General features: G+C 47.8%; 1 protein-coding gene across 1 annotated transcript in view; it reads left to right on the forward strand.

Moving 5' to 3' along the window:
• GFRA2 (GDNF family receptor alpha 2) overlaps window positions 1-16,255 on the forward strand; it is an 83,025-nt gene extending 66,770 nt beyond the window's left edge. The window contains exons 5-8 of the mRNA XM_083629542.1: window positions 760-869; window positions 3,354-3,494; window positions 4,164-4,321; window positions 14,544-16,255. Of these exons, the coding sequence (XP_083485668.1) occupies window positions 760-869; window positions 3,354-3,494; window positions 4,164-4,321; window positions 14,544-14,672 (538 nt within the window). The 3' untranslated portion in view covers window positions 14,673-16,255. The remainder of the gene's footprint in view (window positions 1-759; window positions 870-3,353; window positions 3,495-4,163; window positions 4,322-14,543) is intronic.
• The last annotated feature ends 1,692 nt before the right edge of the window (window positions 16,256-17,947 follow it).

Below are 17,947 nucleotides of genomic sequence, written 5' to 3' on the forward strand. Positions count from 1 at the left end.
GTTTTCGGGAGCTGAACGTGCTCCGTTTTGAGTGTTACGCTGAGGTCTGTCTGTTTTTGCTGCTATTTTGCATTTTTGTTTTTGCGGCTCTTTTGTTTTTGTGCCTGTGTGGAACCCAGTTCAGCTACTGACTGATTGATTGTGTGACTGCAGTATGTCGTTTATTCCTTTCATTTTATGGATCAGTGATCTCGTTAGATCATGGGTAGGCAAACTAAAGCCCGGGGGCTGAATCCGGCCCAATCGCCTTTTAAATCCGGACTGCAGATGGTCCGGGAATCAGCATGTTTTTACATGAGTAGAATGTGCCCTTTTATTTAAAATGCATCTCTGGGTTATTTGCGGGGCATGGGAATTCGTTCATTTTTTCCCCATAATACAGTCCAGCCTGCAAAAGGTCTGAGGTACAGTGGACCGGCCCCCTACTGAAAAAGTTTGCTGCATTAGATAGTAAAACTCATGTCAAATGGCTGTTTTAGGGGTTGTTTTTAAAAGTCTGGAACGGATTAATCCATTTTGCGTTACTTTCTATGGAAAAGCACGCCTTGGTTTTGGAACGGGCTTCCGGAACGGATTAAGTTTGACAACCAAGGTACCATGGCACTAAGATTAAAGGTCTTCCAGGATTTGGCAATACCATAGTTCCCTTCATCTCCTCTCTCTTCCCTTCACCCTGACTCTCATAAACAGCTTGCTACTTCTTGAGCAGGGCAATATTTTAACTTTCCTTCCCCTTTCTTCCATTGTCTTTGTCATCAGGTCAAGACTGGCAGATTTCCACACGAATTGCCAAGCCTCTTTCCAGTCACTGACCAGCTGCCCTGGGGACAATTACCAGGCTTGTCTTGGTTCTTACGCAGGCCTAATAGGTGAGTAGCATTAATAGGCTCATCCACACTGAAGCTAATGCTGTGTTGAAACTGCTTGTTGTGTCTTTTATTTTTATTTTTGGCAGTGTCCACATGACATCCCTTTTGTGATACATAGATAGCAGTCAAGTACAACATTCCTAGTTTTCCTAGAGTGGACATGCAAGGGGATGTTTGGTTCAGCCAGTTGGAACGTCCTGTTTCCTCCTGGGCTGGGACAAACTTCCTTTAGCATGTGACTAGAGGTGGGCATGACCTTACCTGTGCAGGTAACAAAAGCACAGGGCATGCAGCCCCCCTTCTTTCTTCTTTTTGCCTTCTCCGTCACAAGACCAGCAGTTTTTTTAGCTAGAGATGCTCTGTTGGCTTTTAGCCAACAAAGAGATTATCTCCATATGGGATAGTCCCACATGTATATACTCTGTAACTAAGTTTGCCTTCAGGGATCCATCTGTCAACTGAATGTGTGAGTAAACTTCTTTTATATAGGTTGCACAAGATTGTGTCATGTCTATTCTTTTTAAGAGGAATATAAGGGAAATTACAAGGAATCTTATATTGAGAAGCTTAAACAAGCTTGCAAGAAGCTAACTTCTGTGTGTTTAAAAGGGGGATGTAAAACTCTGCTAAGTTACAGAACTTGCTAGCGCAAGTTAGGAAGGATATTATTAAACAATGTATCCTCTCCTGCCTCCCTGAACATTCCCACACCTTCCAAGTCTACAGTTGGATTCCTCATTAAAATAGTGGTTTGTACTCTCCCACCCCACCCCACCCCCAAAATCAGATTTTACTCAGCCATGTATAATCTGATATGGGAAGGCAATCCAATATAGAATTGCATGTTGCCCCATTGTGAATTTTGTCACTTGAGGCAAAACAGAAAGGCTTCCATCCACCTCCCTCCTCGGCTCCTACCTGAGGCTATCAAGTCACAGCTTGTGCAGCAGAACAACATTAGGAATTTAGGTTCATGGACCTTTCTTATCCCAATTAGCTGCACACAGCAGCTGACCTCTTTCTGCCCCTCTTGCAATGAAAAGACCATCTGATGGGATGTGATAGCCATCTTCAAATATCTCAAGGGCTGTCACACGGAAGATGGAGCAAGCTTGTTTTCTCCTGCTCTGGAGGGGAGGACTCAAACCAATGGATTCAAGTTACAAGAAAGGAGATTCTGACTGATCATCAGGAAGAACTTTCTGACAGTAGGAGCTGTTTACCAGTGGAATGGATTCCTTCAGGAGGTGGTGGAATCTTCTTCACTGGGCATTCTAAAGCAGAGCCTGGATGGCCATCTGTTGAGGATGCTTTAGTTGAGGTTCCTGCATTGCAGGGGTTGGACTAGATGACTCTTGGGGTCCCTGCAATGCAATTCCACGATTCTATGTTAAGTAAGTTTAAAATGCTCTGCTTGCAGATGCAAGGTCTCAGTCATGCATTGTTCCATGCAGGGATAATACCGGCAAAATAGTCTTGGGTAGAAAATGCAGCCAGAGTCAGACATGTGGTCTAAGTGTAGAGGTAGCTTAAGCCCATGGCATAAAGGAGGAGGAAACAATCTTTGTTTCCTCTTTGGAGAAGGGCATGACTTAACAGAGTCTATCTAGCAATACAACGTAGTCCTTAACCCCTTAATGTACTAACTAGGAGTCATGCGTAGCTCTGTTTGACTGCAGTCTCCCACAATATCATGGTGCAGCCCAGAGCTGGGTCTCTGAGATACACACTGATGCTTAAATTGAACCTTGGGGGTCCAGTACCTGATATGCGCTGGACAAATGGGGCAGGGTTTTGAGAAAGGAATTAAAAAGACGGTGGCATTTGCCCATCCCTCTGTGTGTAGGGGGGGGGGACATGGGTGGCGCTGTGGGTTAAACCCCAGAGCCTAGGACTTGCCGATCAGAAGGCGGCAGTTTGAATTCCCACGACGGGGTGAGCTCCTGTTGCTCAGTCCCTGCTCCTGCCAACCTAGCAGTTCGAAAGCACATCAAAGTGCAAGTACAGTGGTACCTCGGGTTAAGTACTTCATTCGTTCCGGAGTTCCGTTCTTAACCTGAAACTGTTCTTAACCTGAAACTGTTCTTTAGCTAATGGGGCCTCCTGCTGCCGCCGTGCTGCCGGAGCATGATTTCTGTTCTTATCCTGAAGCAAAGTTCTTAACCCGAAGCACTATTTCTGGGTTAGCGGAGTCTGTAACCTGAAGCGTATGTAACCTGAGGTACCACTGTAGATAAATAGGTACTGCTTCAGTGGGAAGGTAAACAGCGTTTCCATGCGCTGCTCTGGTTTGCCAGAAGCGGCTTAGTCATGCTGGCCACATGACCCGGAAGCTGTACGCCAGCTCCCTTGGCCAATAAAGCAAGATGAGCACCGCAACCCCAGAGTCAGCCACGACTGGACCTAATGGTCAGGGGTCCCTCTACCTTTACCTTTGTGTAGGAGGTGGCAGACTCAAGCTTTACCCTCTCCCTTCTTGGACAGGGTTGGACATGACACCCAACTATGTCGACTCCAGCACTGCCAACCTCGTTGTGTCCCCGTCGTGCTCCTGCCGGGGCAGTGGCAACATGGAGGAAGAGTGTGAGAAGTTCCTGAAGGACTTCATGGAAAACCCCTGCCTGCGTAAGTCATTCTGTGGTCCCCAGAGTAGAAGTTGGCCAGAGGGAGGTTAGTGCTGTTCTCAAACACCGTGGAGCCTCATGCATGTATGTGTGTGTGTGTGTGTGTGTGTGTGTGTGTGTGAGAGAGAGAGAGAGAGAGAGAGAGAGAGAGAGCCACATGTAATGGTGGAGAGGGCTATTGATGGCTACTAACCTTAATGTGATCAGACCAATGGCCCATCGAGTCCACTGTGAGAGCAGGATGCTGGTCTTGATGGGCCATTGGCCTGATCACATTATGGTTAGTAGCCATCAATAGCCCTCTCCACCATTACATACCATGTGCCACTTTTGAGAAACTCGCAAGCAGGATCTGAGCACAAGAGTTTCCAGCAAATGGAATTCAGAAGGCTTGCTGCTTCCAGCTGTGGAGGCAGAACTTAGCCTTCATGCATGGCTAATAGCCCTCGCTAGCCCCCTCCTCCATGAATTTGCCATCCAGTTGGTCGCTGTTACCGTCTCCTGTGGTTACAGTCATTATATGACATTGATGTGGGGCTGCAGGAAGCAATGGGCAGGTCAGAGAGGGGTGGGTCCCCAACCGGGAAGCCGGATAGGAAAGGGCATGGAGGTGATGTCAAGGAGGAGCTTTCATTGTTCCTTCAGTAAAGCTGTCTGTTTCCCTCTCCAGGAAATGCCATCCAGGCTTTTGGCAACGGCACGGACCGGCCTCTCCCGCCGATTCAACACATCACCTTGCCGCCCAAGATGGAGACATCAACATACGACGCCAATGACAGCAACACCATCTACGACACAGGTGTGACCACCACTTCAGCCTCCATCCAGGTAAGTCCTATGAGAAGGCATCCCTGCATCCCTTCATGGCAACTCAAGAGCACAGGTTTGCTTAGCAGGTGTGCTGGTCCTGTGGGTAACCCGAGAGGCGAGGTCCAAGTCCAGGCCGAGGTCAAAGGTGCAACGTGGAGGCAGTCCATAGTAGCTGAAGCTGGGTGCAGGGCAGGGAGCCGGATGAAGTCAGGAACAGGCTTGCAAGCAGGGAGCCAGGGTGGGACAGGAGCTCAGGCAGGAAAGCAGGACAGGGTTCAGGCAGGAACTAGCAACCAACTATGTTGCTCCCGCAACTTGGGACTGGGGCTGGCCGGCTTTTATCTGCCCCGAGGCATAGGGCGGCCCTGATCCTCTGGTGACTCGCCTCTCCTGGCCTGGAGGCGAGTACTCCTCCTGCAGGAACTTAGTTCCCTCCGCCTCTCTGCCCTGAGCCTCTGCAGCTCAGCAGAGGCTGGAGGATTACCGGACCCAGAGGCAACCTCAGCTTCCCCTGACAGGGCTGGGAGTGGAGCACCTGCAGGCAATGGGTCCTCCATCACCTCAGGCTCCAGAGCGGACTCAGCTGTTGCCTGCACCTGAGGATTCAGCACAGGTGAGGACCCTTCAGGCTCATGCCCCAGTCCCGGCTCAGATGGTTCTGGAGGCGGGGAATCCTGTGCAGGCTGGGATCCCTCAGGTTCAGCATCCGAGTCTGAATCACAGGCCACAGAGTGTGGAGTCTGAAAGGCCCAGCCTTCCTTCTTCAGAGGATGGGGCATTTGGCCAGTCCCGCCAACTCCACTTTCTATTCATGTTCTTATTGCTTGTGTAAGTTTTAGCTCCAAAGAGCAGCTGATGAGGGGGGTCAGCTCATCGAGGGTGACGGGGGGGCACAAGGAGGCAGAGTAGACACGCTCATGGTCAGTCTGCCTCCGATGACGGTCATTCGAGCAGTTGAAGGACTTGGAGATGTTTAACCTGGAGAAGACTGAGAGATGAGATGACAGCCATCTTCAAATATCTAAAGGGCTGCCACATGGAAGATGGAGCAAGCTTGTTTTCTCCTGCTCAAAAGCCGAGGAGCCAAACCAATGGATTCAAAAGACAAGAGGTTCTAACTAAACATTAGGAAGAGTTTTCTGAGGGTAAGAGCTGTTCAACCGTGGAACTGACGCCCTCGGAAGGTAGTGGATTCTCCTTCAATGGAGGTTTTGTTTTTGTTAAAAAAATGATCTTCATGGGGGGGGGGGGTTAAGTTGAGGTTGGATGGCCATCTGTCATGGATGCTTTAGTTGAGATTCCTGCATTGGTGGGAGCTGGACTTGATGACCTTTGGGTCTCTTCCAACTCTACAATTTTATAATTACCGTATATACTCAAGTATAAGCCGTCTTTTTCAGCACATTTTTTATGCTGAAAAAGCCCCCCTTTGCTTATACTCAGGTGAGGCGGGTGGCGGTGGCGGAGGGATGAGCAGCCCCAAAGGGCTGCTTTCGGGCTGCTCGTTCCTCCTCCGCCACTGCCGCCACCACCAGGTTTGTGGTGTGGTGAACCAGCTTATACTCAAGTCAATAAGTTTTCCCAGTTTTTTGTGCTAAAATTAGGTGCCTCGGCTTTTATTTTGGTCGGCTTATACTCAAGTATCTTGGGAGAAAAGCAATGACAAACCTAGACAGCATCTTAAAAAGCAGAGACATCACCTTGCCAACAAAGGCCCGTATAGTTTAAGCTATGGTTTTCCCAGTAGTGATGTATGGAAGTGAGAGCTGGACCATAAAGAAGGCTGATCACCGAAGAATGGATGCTTTTGAATTATGGTGCTGGAGGAGACTCTTGAGAGTCCCATGGACTGCAAGAAGATCAAACCTCTCCATTCTTCAGGAAATCAGCCCTGAGTGCTCACTGGAAGGACAGATCCTGAAGCTGAGGCTCCAATACTTTGGCCACCTCAAGAGAAGAGAAGACTCCCTGGAAAAGACCCTGATGTTGGGAAAGATGGAGGGCACAAGGAGAAGGGGACAGCAGAGGACGAGATGGTTGGACAGTGTTCCCGAAGCTACCAGCATGAGTTTGACCAAATTGCGGGAGGCAATGGAAGACAGAAGTGCCTGGCGTGCTCTGGTCCAGGGGGTCACGAAGAGTCAGACACGACTAAACGACTAAACAACAACAACATACTCAAGTATATACGGTATATGACCTGGGAAGGTGATGGACTCTCCTTCATCAGAGGTTTCTGAATAGATACTGGGTGGGCATCGGTCAGAGTGTCTTTACCTATGATTTCTGCATCGCAAAGGGCTAGACTACATGAACCTTGGTCTCCCTTCCTACATGACAGTTCTGATTCTGTGATTTAAGCCACGCTTGGAGAAGACTTGAGGGAGCAGCAGGAGGCCTTGCCACATGGCCGTTTCAGTGAGCCCCTCGCCAAAGAGCGCATTCCCATGTGCGTGGAGACACAATGCCTGCTTGCACCCCCCAGCCCACCTGCGAGACAACTCTCTGCTGAAGCCCTTCCTCCTCTCCCGGGGGTCTTGTTGGCCATTTGGATCCCCTCCTCAGCTCGGCGAGCAGATGCAAAAGGCAGCAATGTCACCCTTGGGCAGCCTCTAATTAGATCCGGCATGCCTGAGAAATTACATCTTATGCTTCTCGTTACCGCCGCATGAGACAATCAGCGGCTCAATTTCATGCTAGAGTTGCATCGCATCAGAGGCCCGGTGCTCCGTTTGCGGGCACCTCTACTCGCGACAGAACCTCTCCCCCCCCCCCACGGCAAGTGGGGGATAGGACAGAACGTTTTCCTCTCCATTAGCACATCCTCGGCCCCATTGACTGATTCGCTGCCTGCCCTGGAACAAGGGACATTCATTACCCAAGCCTGGGGTCAAATCTGGACAACCTTTGTTACATCTTGCTCAGGCAAAAAAAAAAAGTCTTTTGGTGCTGTAGTTGACAAAGACCAGTTCCAAACTGTACAACCCCCCTTTCCCCCTCCAAAGACCTAGCGTGCCCTATTCTAGAATTTGTCTGGAGGTTTAGACTTGGTGGCTCATTCGGTAGAGCATGAGACTCTTAATCTCAGGGACAACAATTCTAAGGTTCTAGGGTGTGTACCCCATAATATGCACTCAGTGCTGGATGCAGGTGCCCTTTTTGGGGTGGCTTAGTGAAATATCCTCAGAGCCGAGAGTGGATTTCATGCTCTTTATTCAGCTCATAGTGGTGAGGAGGAATGGAAGTTCCCCCAGAATGTCTGCTTTATATACATTATTTACACAATGGGCCCCACGTGATTGGCTAATTCCGGGATTCTCCTGTAGGCCAATCAGGTTGCGGATTCACTTCCACCTGGAGCTGGATTGGGTGGCTCCTGTGGACCAATCAGACTGCTGCATTCTGAATCCTATTGTTCTAGGACCAATCAGACTGCTGCATTTTGGATCCTATTCAACTCAGTACACAAAACTTAGAAGCCTTTGTACACTAATAAAGATATCCTCTGTTTATCAGTATATCAGCGCACCAGTTTCCATCCCTTCTCTTCCAAAACTGTGAATATTTATTTCAAAAAATTTATGCACCGCCTGATTGTTCAAAGAAAAAAACACGCACACCTCAAAATGGTGTACAAAAAAAGATAAAGCAATAAAATACTCACTAAGAAAAATAACAAGAGTAATTGAAAATTTCAAATGCTACTGGGTCAAGTTCAAGGTGTTCAATTAGTATCCAAAGCCCTTAATAACTTGGGACCAGTCTACCTGCGAAGTCACCTTGCCCATATGCACCCACTTGGCTGCTTCTATCGGTGGAAATACAGTGGTACCTCGGGTTAAGTACTTAATTCGTTCCGGAGGTCCGTACTTAACCTGAAACTGTTCTTAACCTGAAGCACCACTTTAGCTAATGGGGCCTCCTGCTGCTGCCGCGCCGCTGGAGCCCGCTTTCTGTTCTTATCCTGAAGCAAAGTTCTTAACCCAAGGTACTGTTTCTGGGTTAGCGGAGTGTGTAACCTGAAGCGTATGTAACCTGAAGCGTATGTAACCCGAGGTACCACTCTACCACAATTACAGGTGTCACATAAGAGCCATCCTACTTTCATTAGAATCATAGAATTGTATTGCTGGAGGGGACCACAAGAGCCATCTAGTCCAACCCTCTGCAATGCAGGAATCGAACTCGCTCTTTGAGTGTGGCATCTTTTCGGCAAACTGCTTTGAGATTTTAATTTTATTTTATTTTTACAAACCAGCGGTGTATAAACATTAGGAGACAAACAATGTGCGAAATAAGCAAATTAATAATATTAAGCATGGGGGCCCTTCCTCGGCTAGATGATTTGCTCCATACAGTCTTTTTATTCTATCCTAATACCAGCTTCCCAGGGACGCGGGTGGTGCTGTGGGTTAAACCCCAGAGCCTAGGGCTTGCCGATCAGAAGGTCGGTGGTTCGAATCCCTGCCACGGGGTGAGCTCCTGTTGCTCGGTCCCAGCTCCTGCCAACCTAGCAGTTCGAAAGCACCTCAGAATGCAAGTAGATAAATAGGTACCGCTCCGGTGGGAAGGTAAACGGCATTTCCGTGCGCTGCTCTGTTTTGCCAGAAGCGGCTTAGTCATGCTGGCCACATGACCCAGAAGCTGTACGCCGGCTCCCTCGGCCAATAAAGCGAGATGAGCACCGCAACCCCAGAGTCGGTCACGACTGGACCTAATGGTCAGGGGTCCCTTTACCTTTACCTTTGATACCAGCTTCCCACTCCCAAGACACAGGCAGACTTTGGTAATCTTTTGTAATATGGCGCCCTTGCAAGGCCAAAATTTGGCACCCCCAAATGGACCTTCTCAGTGATGGATCTTCTCAATTTTGCACTATGCTGTGTAGCAGAACTGCTGTCCAAGATCTAGACATTTATGAAGAAGCAGCAATGTTGGTGCAATGAAATCTCTTCTCTTTTTCTCTTCTCTCCCCCCTCATTAAAAAAAGGAAAGGGCAGGAGGCTCCCAGGGAGCTAAACGTGGGGGCCCTTCTTGTTCCCTCTCCAAATCTCTTCTGGCAGTTGGAGTGTCAAGAAATGCATGTAAAGAGGCGAAATATTTAAGCAAACAGATAGCATCCAAGCCTCCCGCCTCCCCAGCTGAGTAATTGCCTGCTTGTGATGAGCATGAGAATTTGTCCATTGCCCTTGGGCCGCTGCCTCACAAGGACATCAAGCCCCAGAGTTCAGCACGCACAGATCCAGGGGGGCCAGGCATGGGTGTCACAGGGTGGCCCCTGTGAGGGTGAGGGGGCAAGCTGAGTCTGCAGGCAGGGCACCCATGGAAGAGCACCATTGCAGACCTTTGAGAAAGGAATGGTCTTTGGGAATCCAGATGTGTTAGATGTGGGAATGTTGTGAGAATATATTGATTACAGTCATACCTCGGGTTACAGATGCTTCGGGTTGTGTGATTTCAGGTTGCGCACCGCGCCGGACCCGGAAGTAGCGGAACGGGTTACTTCTGGGTTTTGGCACATGTGCATGTGCAGAAGTGCCAAATCGTGACCCGCGCATGCGCAGATGCGGTGCTGCAGGTTGCTAACGTTGCAGGTTGCAAACATGCTTCCCGCACGGATCACGTTCGCAACCCAAGCGTCCACTGTACATATTACCCTTCCTAACTCATGCTAGTGAGTTTATTCATGCAGCAGAGTACATTCCCCCTTTTACACAGCAGGAAACTAGTTGCAGATTCGTTAGAGTCTCGTAAGTTCTATTATTCCTGGTTAAGATCCCTTTGAATCCTCATAAAAGAATAAAGACACAACAGTCTTGTTCATAAGTAACAAAAAGAAGTTTACTCACGATCAGAGCACAGTGTGGTTCCTGAAGGTGGGCTTTAGGCTTGAAGTTGCAAATAAAGAGAAGGAGTGGATTTACCCCATCTGGATATATCCCTGTATGGCTAGCTGAGAGCCAGCAGTGCAGTCCAGGAGGCAAAAGGCAAAAGAGTCAAAAAGAGGAAGGTGGCTTCATGACTGGACCTTTTGTAAGGTCTGGAAGGGTCACACCCACCTACCTGGTCACATGCAAAAGGAAGGATGCTCCAGACCAGGTGTAACAGGAAGTTCAACTGGCTGGACCAACATTTCCCTGCATGTTCACTCTAGGCAAACAGGAAATGTTGTACTTGACTGCTCCAGAGGATTACATCCCACATTAGAGATGGACAGGTATCCCCCCCCCCGGCTCTGCATACTGGGAATTCTGGGTAGTAAAGGTAAAGTAACCCCTGACCATTAGGTCCAGTCATGGCCGACTCTGGGGTTGCGGCACTCATCTTGCTTTATTGGCTGAGGGAGCCGGCGTACAGCTTCCGGGTCATGTGGCCAGCATGACTAAGCCGCTTCTGGCGAACCAGAGCAGCGCACGGAAACGCCATTTACCTTCCTGCAGGAGCGGTACTGATTTATCTATTTGCACTTTGACGTGCTTTTGAACTGCTAGGTTGGCAGGAGCAGGGACCGAGCAATGGGAGCTCACCCCGTTGCGGGGATTTGAACCGCCGACCTTCTGATCGGCAAGTCCTAGGCTCTGTGGTTTAACCCACAGCGCCACCCGCGTCCCTCTGGGACCAGGGTTCAAATCCCCACTTGACCATCATTAGCTCATCATTCATTTGTAATTTTATTTGTATGCCACTTTTCCACTCAAAAAAATCAGGCCAAAGCGGCTTACATGCAAGAATGCATTTCAAAACCAAAGAGTGCAAAAACGTTTCCCTAACATTTCAGTACTATAAATGTAACAAGATCAGAGATTGCCATCTGTCATGGGTGTTTTAGTTGAGATTCCTGCAGTGCAGGGGGTTGGACTAGATGACCCTCCCGGATCCATTCCAACTCTACAATTCAATGAGTATGTTAACAAAATACAACAACAAAACTAAGTTGGGAGCTTGGCAGTTTCACCTTGGTCCTGGGAAAACCCACCCGATGATGTTGCTTGCTCATCATGAAGCTCCCTGGGTGACCTTGGGCCAGTCACTGACTCTTGGCCGAACCTACCTCAGAGGGCTAAAATCCCCACTTGGCCATCATGACACCCACTGGGTGACCTTGAGGCATTCACTGCCTCTCAGCCTGACCTCCCTCCTAGGATTGTCATGGGGATTAAAGGAGGAGGGGGTGAAAGAACCATGTATGCCCCTTCAAGCTCCTTGGAGACAAAAAAGTGGGATAAAAATATAATCAATAAATAATAATAATACATAGTAAATCGTGAATGAAGGCCACCCGTCCTCTCTCAACTGGGCGTTCTGGTATGACTGCCTTCCCCCTGTCGCCCAGGTCAAATTGCACTCCATCAATTCAGAGATGGCTTTTATATGTACAGCAGCATCTCATAAACAAGGTAATTTGCTTGTTCTCTGTGGCTTGAGGAGCTCCTGAAGGAAATCCATCTTGTGGAATTTAATGAGGTCTTTTTTTTTGCCGCTGAAGTTATCTCTCTCAAGTTCATGAAGGGAAAGAGACGTGCGTCTTTGATGGTTTCATGCCAAAGGATGCTGCTCTGATCCCTGATTCCTTTACTAGCTCCTGGTTTTGAAACATTAGTGGCTCTTTGGTCCTTTTGTCGTTCTTCCCAGGCTCAAGAAATTTCAACTGGAGGGGACAAATACAGAGAAGCTGCCTTTGACATCTATTTAGGCCCCATTTCCCAGAAAGAATCTCTCATTCGGGGATCAAAAGAAGTGCCGGGGTGCAGATTCGAGGGACCCGTGGACTATGTACTCATTTTAAAGAGTTGGGCCATTCTACTCAGTTGTAATTACCTTGGGGTCTTAATTTCTTTAAAAAAGTAAACAAAAGAAGCCAAAGACAAAGAGCATAAAGAACTACTGTGCTGCCACAGCAGGCTCAAAGCAGCAAAAGGTTGGACATTATCATTGAACTTGTTGCTCCACAAACCTGCTAGGCTGGTTTATATGTATTGTTTTGTAATAAGTTAGCTTAATCAAACCAAATTTTCTTCAGTCCATTCAGATATAGCAGGAGATTTGATTCCCCCACCTCCTAATTATTTGATACTGCAATCTTAGCAGATGTTATACGTTTGAACACTATTTCTTGATTATTTTGTGGAATTGCAGCTTTTAGATAACCAAGCAGAACTATTTAAGGTTCCAAGGAGTATATTGTATCCTAACATGCCAAAGACATTAGCATGAACAGATTTCCATAATATCTCCAGTTGAGAACAATTCCAAAAGATGTTTATGTAATCTGTTTTTATTCAATCCACCTCTTCAGCATTTATCCAATCCTGATTTATATAGGATAGGACAAGTTGGGGTCTTATTTCTTTTTAACCTTTTGCAAATTCACAGGGTCTTACTTCTAGATAAGTGGGTATAGGATTGCAGACGTAGAAAATTAACTTTATTTATTCCCATACTTTTGAGGCCACTCCCCTTGGATCCATAAACTCATCCCCAGTGCCCCCCATCTTACCTTATAAAAAGGATTATTCGGGAGAGCGGTTTGCATGACCCGCTAAGGCAGATCATAGAACACAATAAAATGCAAAGCAGCAACAATTAATTGCACATGTGTTCAAAATCCAATTCAAACTCCTTTATTGAATTAATTTGACAAATCTGATCCAGTGATACCAGCTTTTCAAAGTCTGATAGTCATTGACACCTTTAGCACCCCCCCTTGTCGTCCCCTTGCCTCTTAGCACCCACCCCCTGGAATCCCACTGCCCCCCCACGAGCAGTACCCCCCCACACACTTGGGAACCATTGCACTAGCGTGTTGTGGTCAAACACGCTCCAGCACATCTCAGGTTTCTTATTGTACATTTGTTTGGCTCACACCTGGCCTGGCTGCTTAACTGGTAGAGCAGTGATCCATTTGGAAGTTCATAAGGTCATCTGGCCATCTCCTATAGCCGGGCCCTCTAAGAGGCATCAGGAATGGAAATCCCCTTCTATGGCCTATTTATTGATGTGAACTGTCCATACATACAAGCAGAAGCAGATATTGTAATATCCAGTGGATTGAGGTTCACCAGAATCTCCTTCCTTGTTGCAGAGAGACTTGAACTCAGGACTGTCAGTATGCGAATCAGATGTGATAATAGTGGGTAGGGGTACATGGTGTGTGTGTGTGTGTGTGTGTGTGTGTGTGTGTGTGTAGAACAGTGGCTGGTCTAAGGCCTGTTCATGAGTTCATGGCTTTGACCCAAGCTATTTGAGGGACTATATCCTCCCATCAAACCTTCCTGGGTTCTGAAATCTTGAGGGAAGACCCTTCTCTCAGTCCTGCCTCCATCACAGGCCTGCTTGGTGGGGATGCAGGATAGGGCCTTCTCAATGGTTGCTCCCAGGCTTTGGAACTCCCTCCCTAGAGAAGTTAGCCTGGCTCCCTCCTTGTTGTCCTTCTGACAGCAAGTGAAGATGGTATTACCCCTACAGGCCTTTGGGAAATGACTGGGTTTTGTTTGTTTGTTTGTTTTAAAGGGTTTTTAAGGAGTGCTGTCCTGCTTTTATTGTTTTTCATCATCTGTATTTTAATAGATCTGTTCTTTAGACGGTTTTAATGCTATTGGAGTTTACCGTAATTACTTGTAAACATTTGTACACGTTTGTAGCTTTTTGCATTTATCTGTGTTGCTTTGATTGGCGTATGCAGTCTTGAGTCTTGGGCAGGGTAATGGGAGGGATATAAAGAAACAACAACAACAGTGCCTTCCCATCAGATGTCAAGGAAATAAACAACTACCTGACTTTTAGAAAACATCTGAAGGCAGCACTGTTTAGCGACGTTTTTAATGTTTGATGTTTTGTCATGTTTTTAATATTCGGTTGGAAGCCGCCCAGAGTGGCTGGGGAGGCGCGGCCAGATGGGCGGGGTAAAAGTAATACATTATTATTATTATTATTATTATTATTATTATTATTATTATTATTATTTTATTTTATGATGATGATGATGATGATGCAGAGCCTCCTGCAGTCACTGCCTAGGTTTTTACTAATCTCCCCAGCAGAGCTGTATTGCTTTGCATGCTGACAATGACACTTGCCAATATCCTCGCTCGAAACCAAGAGGTCTGGCTCCTTGGCTTGGAAGGAGAGAAGCAGCTCTTTCAGGAAAAACTCCAGTGCCCTGGGGTGGCTGCCGCTCTGTTGAACTGACCCTCCTTTCTTTTCCTCTCTCCCTCCCCCTCCTTCTCCTTTCTCCCTGCAGAAGTCGCTGACCACAGACATGATTCCCGAACAGAAGACGTTTGTGGACACAAATGGATCTGGCATCCGGCCTGCTGTCCCAGGGACCCTCTTTGCTCTCCCTCTCCTCCTTTTGATAGTGGCATTATAGAAGAAAAGAGGGATGAGTGCTCTGAGGGGGTGGGGGAAGGCGCAGCCCAAACTTTTGCGCATGCAGAGATGGACAAAGACACCTTGAAAACGTTTCCTTCGGCTGTTTGGCCTTCCGGAGTCTCTGCTTTCGAAAAGGCACGGCGGCAAGTTTTGCAAGAGCTTTGACAGGACAATTTCCCCCAGGAAATATGTGCTGAGGGAGCACTTAAACGCCGGGAATTCTGCATACTCAAAGAAGGGTTTTTTTTCGCTTTGTGTTTCTTTTTGGTTTGAAGTGTCTAGAGCAAGAGTCCGAGAGTCTCCCATTGTGTCCAAATACATCCATGTTCAAAAGGGGTCGCAAATGGCGTTTCAAAGGAGCACGCCTGCTTTTGCAAGCAGTTGGAGAATCTCGAGGAGGCCGACTCTGGACGGAGAGACTGAGCCAGTTGTGGCTTATGCGCCTTAGTTTGCCAAACTGCTTTGCAGGGCAAGAGACAGCTATGTCCCTTTCCCCCTGTCCCCCCAGTCTCCATACCATTCCTTTTTGCTGCTTGGGAAAAAACAAACCACACAACTGTCTCCTTCCTCCCCTCAGCCAAGCTTGGCTTCCGTCACCCACAGAAGTGTCTTAACTTTCTCCTCTTGAAGCAGAAGGTGGAGAAGATGTTTGTGCAGCTGGCGGGGGGCAGGGGGGTCCCTCCAGGAGTGTAAGGAGCACTGTGAGATGAGCAGCAACACCCCATGATTTTCTAGGCCTTCAGGACAGCCTTCCTGATAGCAAACCCAGTCAAGTCTCATGGTGGAACAAGAAGCGTATCGGACAGGTTCAGAGGAGATACCCCGTTCTGCTGTTTCTTCTGATTCCCTTCCTCTCTCTTTTCTAGGATTTTTGCTGTCCAAGAGGTGAAGCTTCTCCTCTTCTCAAGGTTGCCCCAATGTCACTTTGGGTTCCTGATGGATGGAAGCAGCCATAGCTGGCAACCAGCATTCATTACTCTCCTTTGATCCTAGGCATATCTAGCATATGTATATCAAGAGAGACCTGCTTCTTTATATACCGTATTTTTTGCTCTATAAGACTCACTTTTTCCCTCCTAAAAAGTAAGGGGAAATGTGTGTGCGTCTTATGGAGTGAATGCAGGCTGCACAGCTATCCCAGAAGCCAGAACAGCAAGAGGGATTGCTGCTTTCACTGTGCAGCGATCCCTCTTGCTGTTCTGGCTTCTGAGATTCAGAATATTTTTTTCCTTGTTTTCCTCCTCCAAAAACTAGGTGCGTCTTGTGGGCTGGTGCGTCTTATAGAGCGAAAAAAATACGGTACATATGGATATACGTAACCAAACACATAACCTGGATAGGGTTCCTTTAGCTTTCCTGTCTTCTTTTTTAAGGATCAAAACCACAACAAAAATGTATTATTGTAAAGTTTTTTTCTCCAATTATTATTTAACCAATGTCTACAACAGGGAACAAAATATCTCTGCCCTCCATGTGCAAGATGACCTCCTCCAGAGCCCTGGGGCTGGTGGGGGCATTGGCAAGAGGAGAGCGGTTGGGAGTGCTTAACCAGTATCTAAAATAAACATACCAAGAAGCAAAGTGTGTGCTGTTTGAGTCACTGGCCGTCCACTCCAATCCTACTTCCCCATCCTGCTTGAGGAAGGTGAGGGTAAAGCTCAGAGCACCTGCCTCAACTTGACTTTCTGTAGGTGAATACAGCTGGAAATGGCCAGACCACCATATTTCTGGTCTGTGCCTATTTCATTTTTTAAAAAACTATATGCTTAAAAGGTAAAGGGACCCCTGACCATTGGGTCCAGTCGTGGACAACTCTGGGGTTGCGGCACTCATCTCACTTTATTGGCCGAGGGAGCTGGCGTACAGCTTCCAGGTCCTGTGGCCAGCATGACTAAGCCGCTTCTGGCGAACCAGAGCAGCCCACGGAAACACCGTTTACCTTCCCACCGCAGTGGTACCTATTTATCTACTTTGATGTGCTTTTGAACTGCTAGGTTGGCAGAAGCAGGGACCGAGCAACGGGAGCTCATCCCATCGCAGGGATTCGAACCACCGACCTTCTGATCGGCAAGTCCTAGGCTCTGTGGTTTAACCCACAGCGCCACCCGCGTCCCATGAGCTAAACCTAATTTTAAAAAATCTCTAAATGGTTAACATAAAATTTTTTTCAATCATTTAATGGACCAAGCCTTCGATGAACAGTTGAGGGAGTTGGAGGGTGTTTAGCCTTGAGAGAAGACAGGTTGAAGATAGCTTCAGAAAGTAGAAGATAGCTACCCATCTTCTCCTCTCAAGGCTAAACATCCTCCAACTCCCTCAACTGTTCACATGGAAAGTAGAGCAAGCTTGGTTTCTGCTGCTCCAAAGAAGAGAACCTGAACCAATAGATTCAAATGGTAAGACAGGAGATTCTGACTAAACATTAGGAAGAACTTTCTGACGGTAAGAGGTATTTGCCAGTGGAACGGACTCCCTCAGAAGATGGTGGACTCTCCTTCATTGGAGGCTTTGAACCCGTGTTTCCCAGCTCTTTTTGGACTACAATTCCCATTATCCCTGACCACTGGGATGATGGGAGTTGTAGTCCAAGAACGGTTGGAGACCCAAGTTTGGGAAACACTGTTTTAAACTGAGGTTGGGTGGCCCTCTGTCTGGGATTTTTCGGCCGTGATTCCTGCATTCCCGCAAACCAGCTTTGACCTGATTTGGAATCATAGAATTGCAAAGTTGGAAGGGGCTTTGAGGGTAATATTGCCCAACCCTCTGCAATGCAGGAATACACATAAGCTATATGAAGGCACCTATGCTCCCTCTTCACCCGCTTGTGTGGACAGGCAGCTGGCAATGTGGACACATCCCTGACCTTAACGACACACATATGACATTTGAAACAAAGTGGGTTGGGGGCAACCTTGCTGTGTTTTAAGATGGTCATGAGTAAAAAGGTAAAGGTAAAGGGACCCCTGACCATTAGGTCCAGTCGCGGATGACTCTGGGGTTGCGGCGCTCATCTCGCTTTACTAGCCGAGGGAGCCGGCATACAGCTTCCGGGTCATGTGGCCAGCATGACTAAGCCGCTTCTGGCGAACCAGAGCAGCGCACAGAAACGCCGTTTACCTTCCCACCGGAGTGGTACCTATTTATCTACTTGCACTTTGACGTACTTTCGAACTGCTAGGTTGGCAGGAGCAGGGACCGAGCAACGGGAGCTCACCCCGTCGCGGGGATTTGAACCGCTGACCTTCTGATCAGCAAGCCCTAGGCTCTATGGTT

This window comes from Podarcis filfolensis, assembly GCF_964270895.1.
Source record: "Podarcis filfolensis genome assembly, chromosome: 8".
Taxonomy (NCBI): domain Eukaryota; kingdom Metazoa; phylum Chordata; class Lepidosauria; order Squamata; family Lacertidae; genus Podarcis; species Podarcis filfolensis.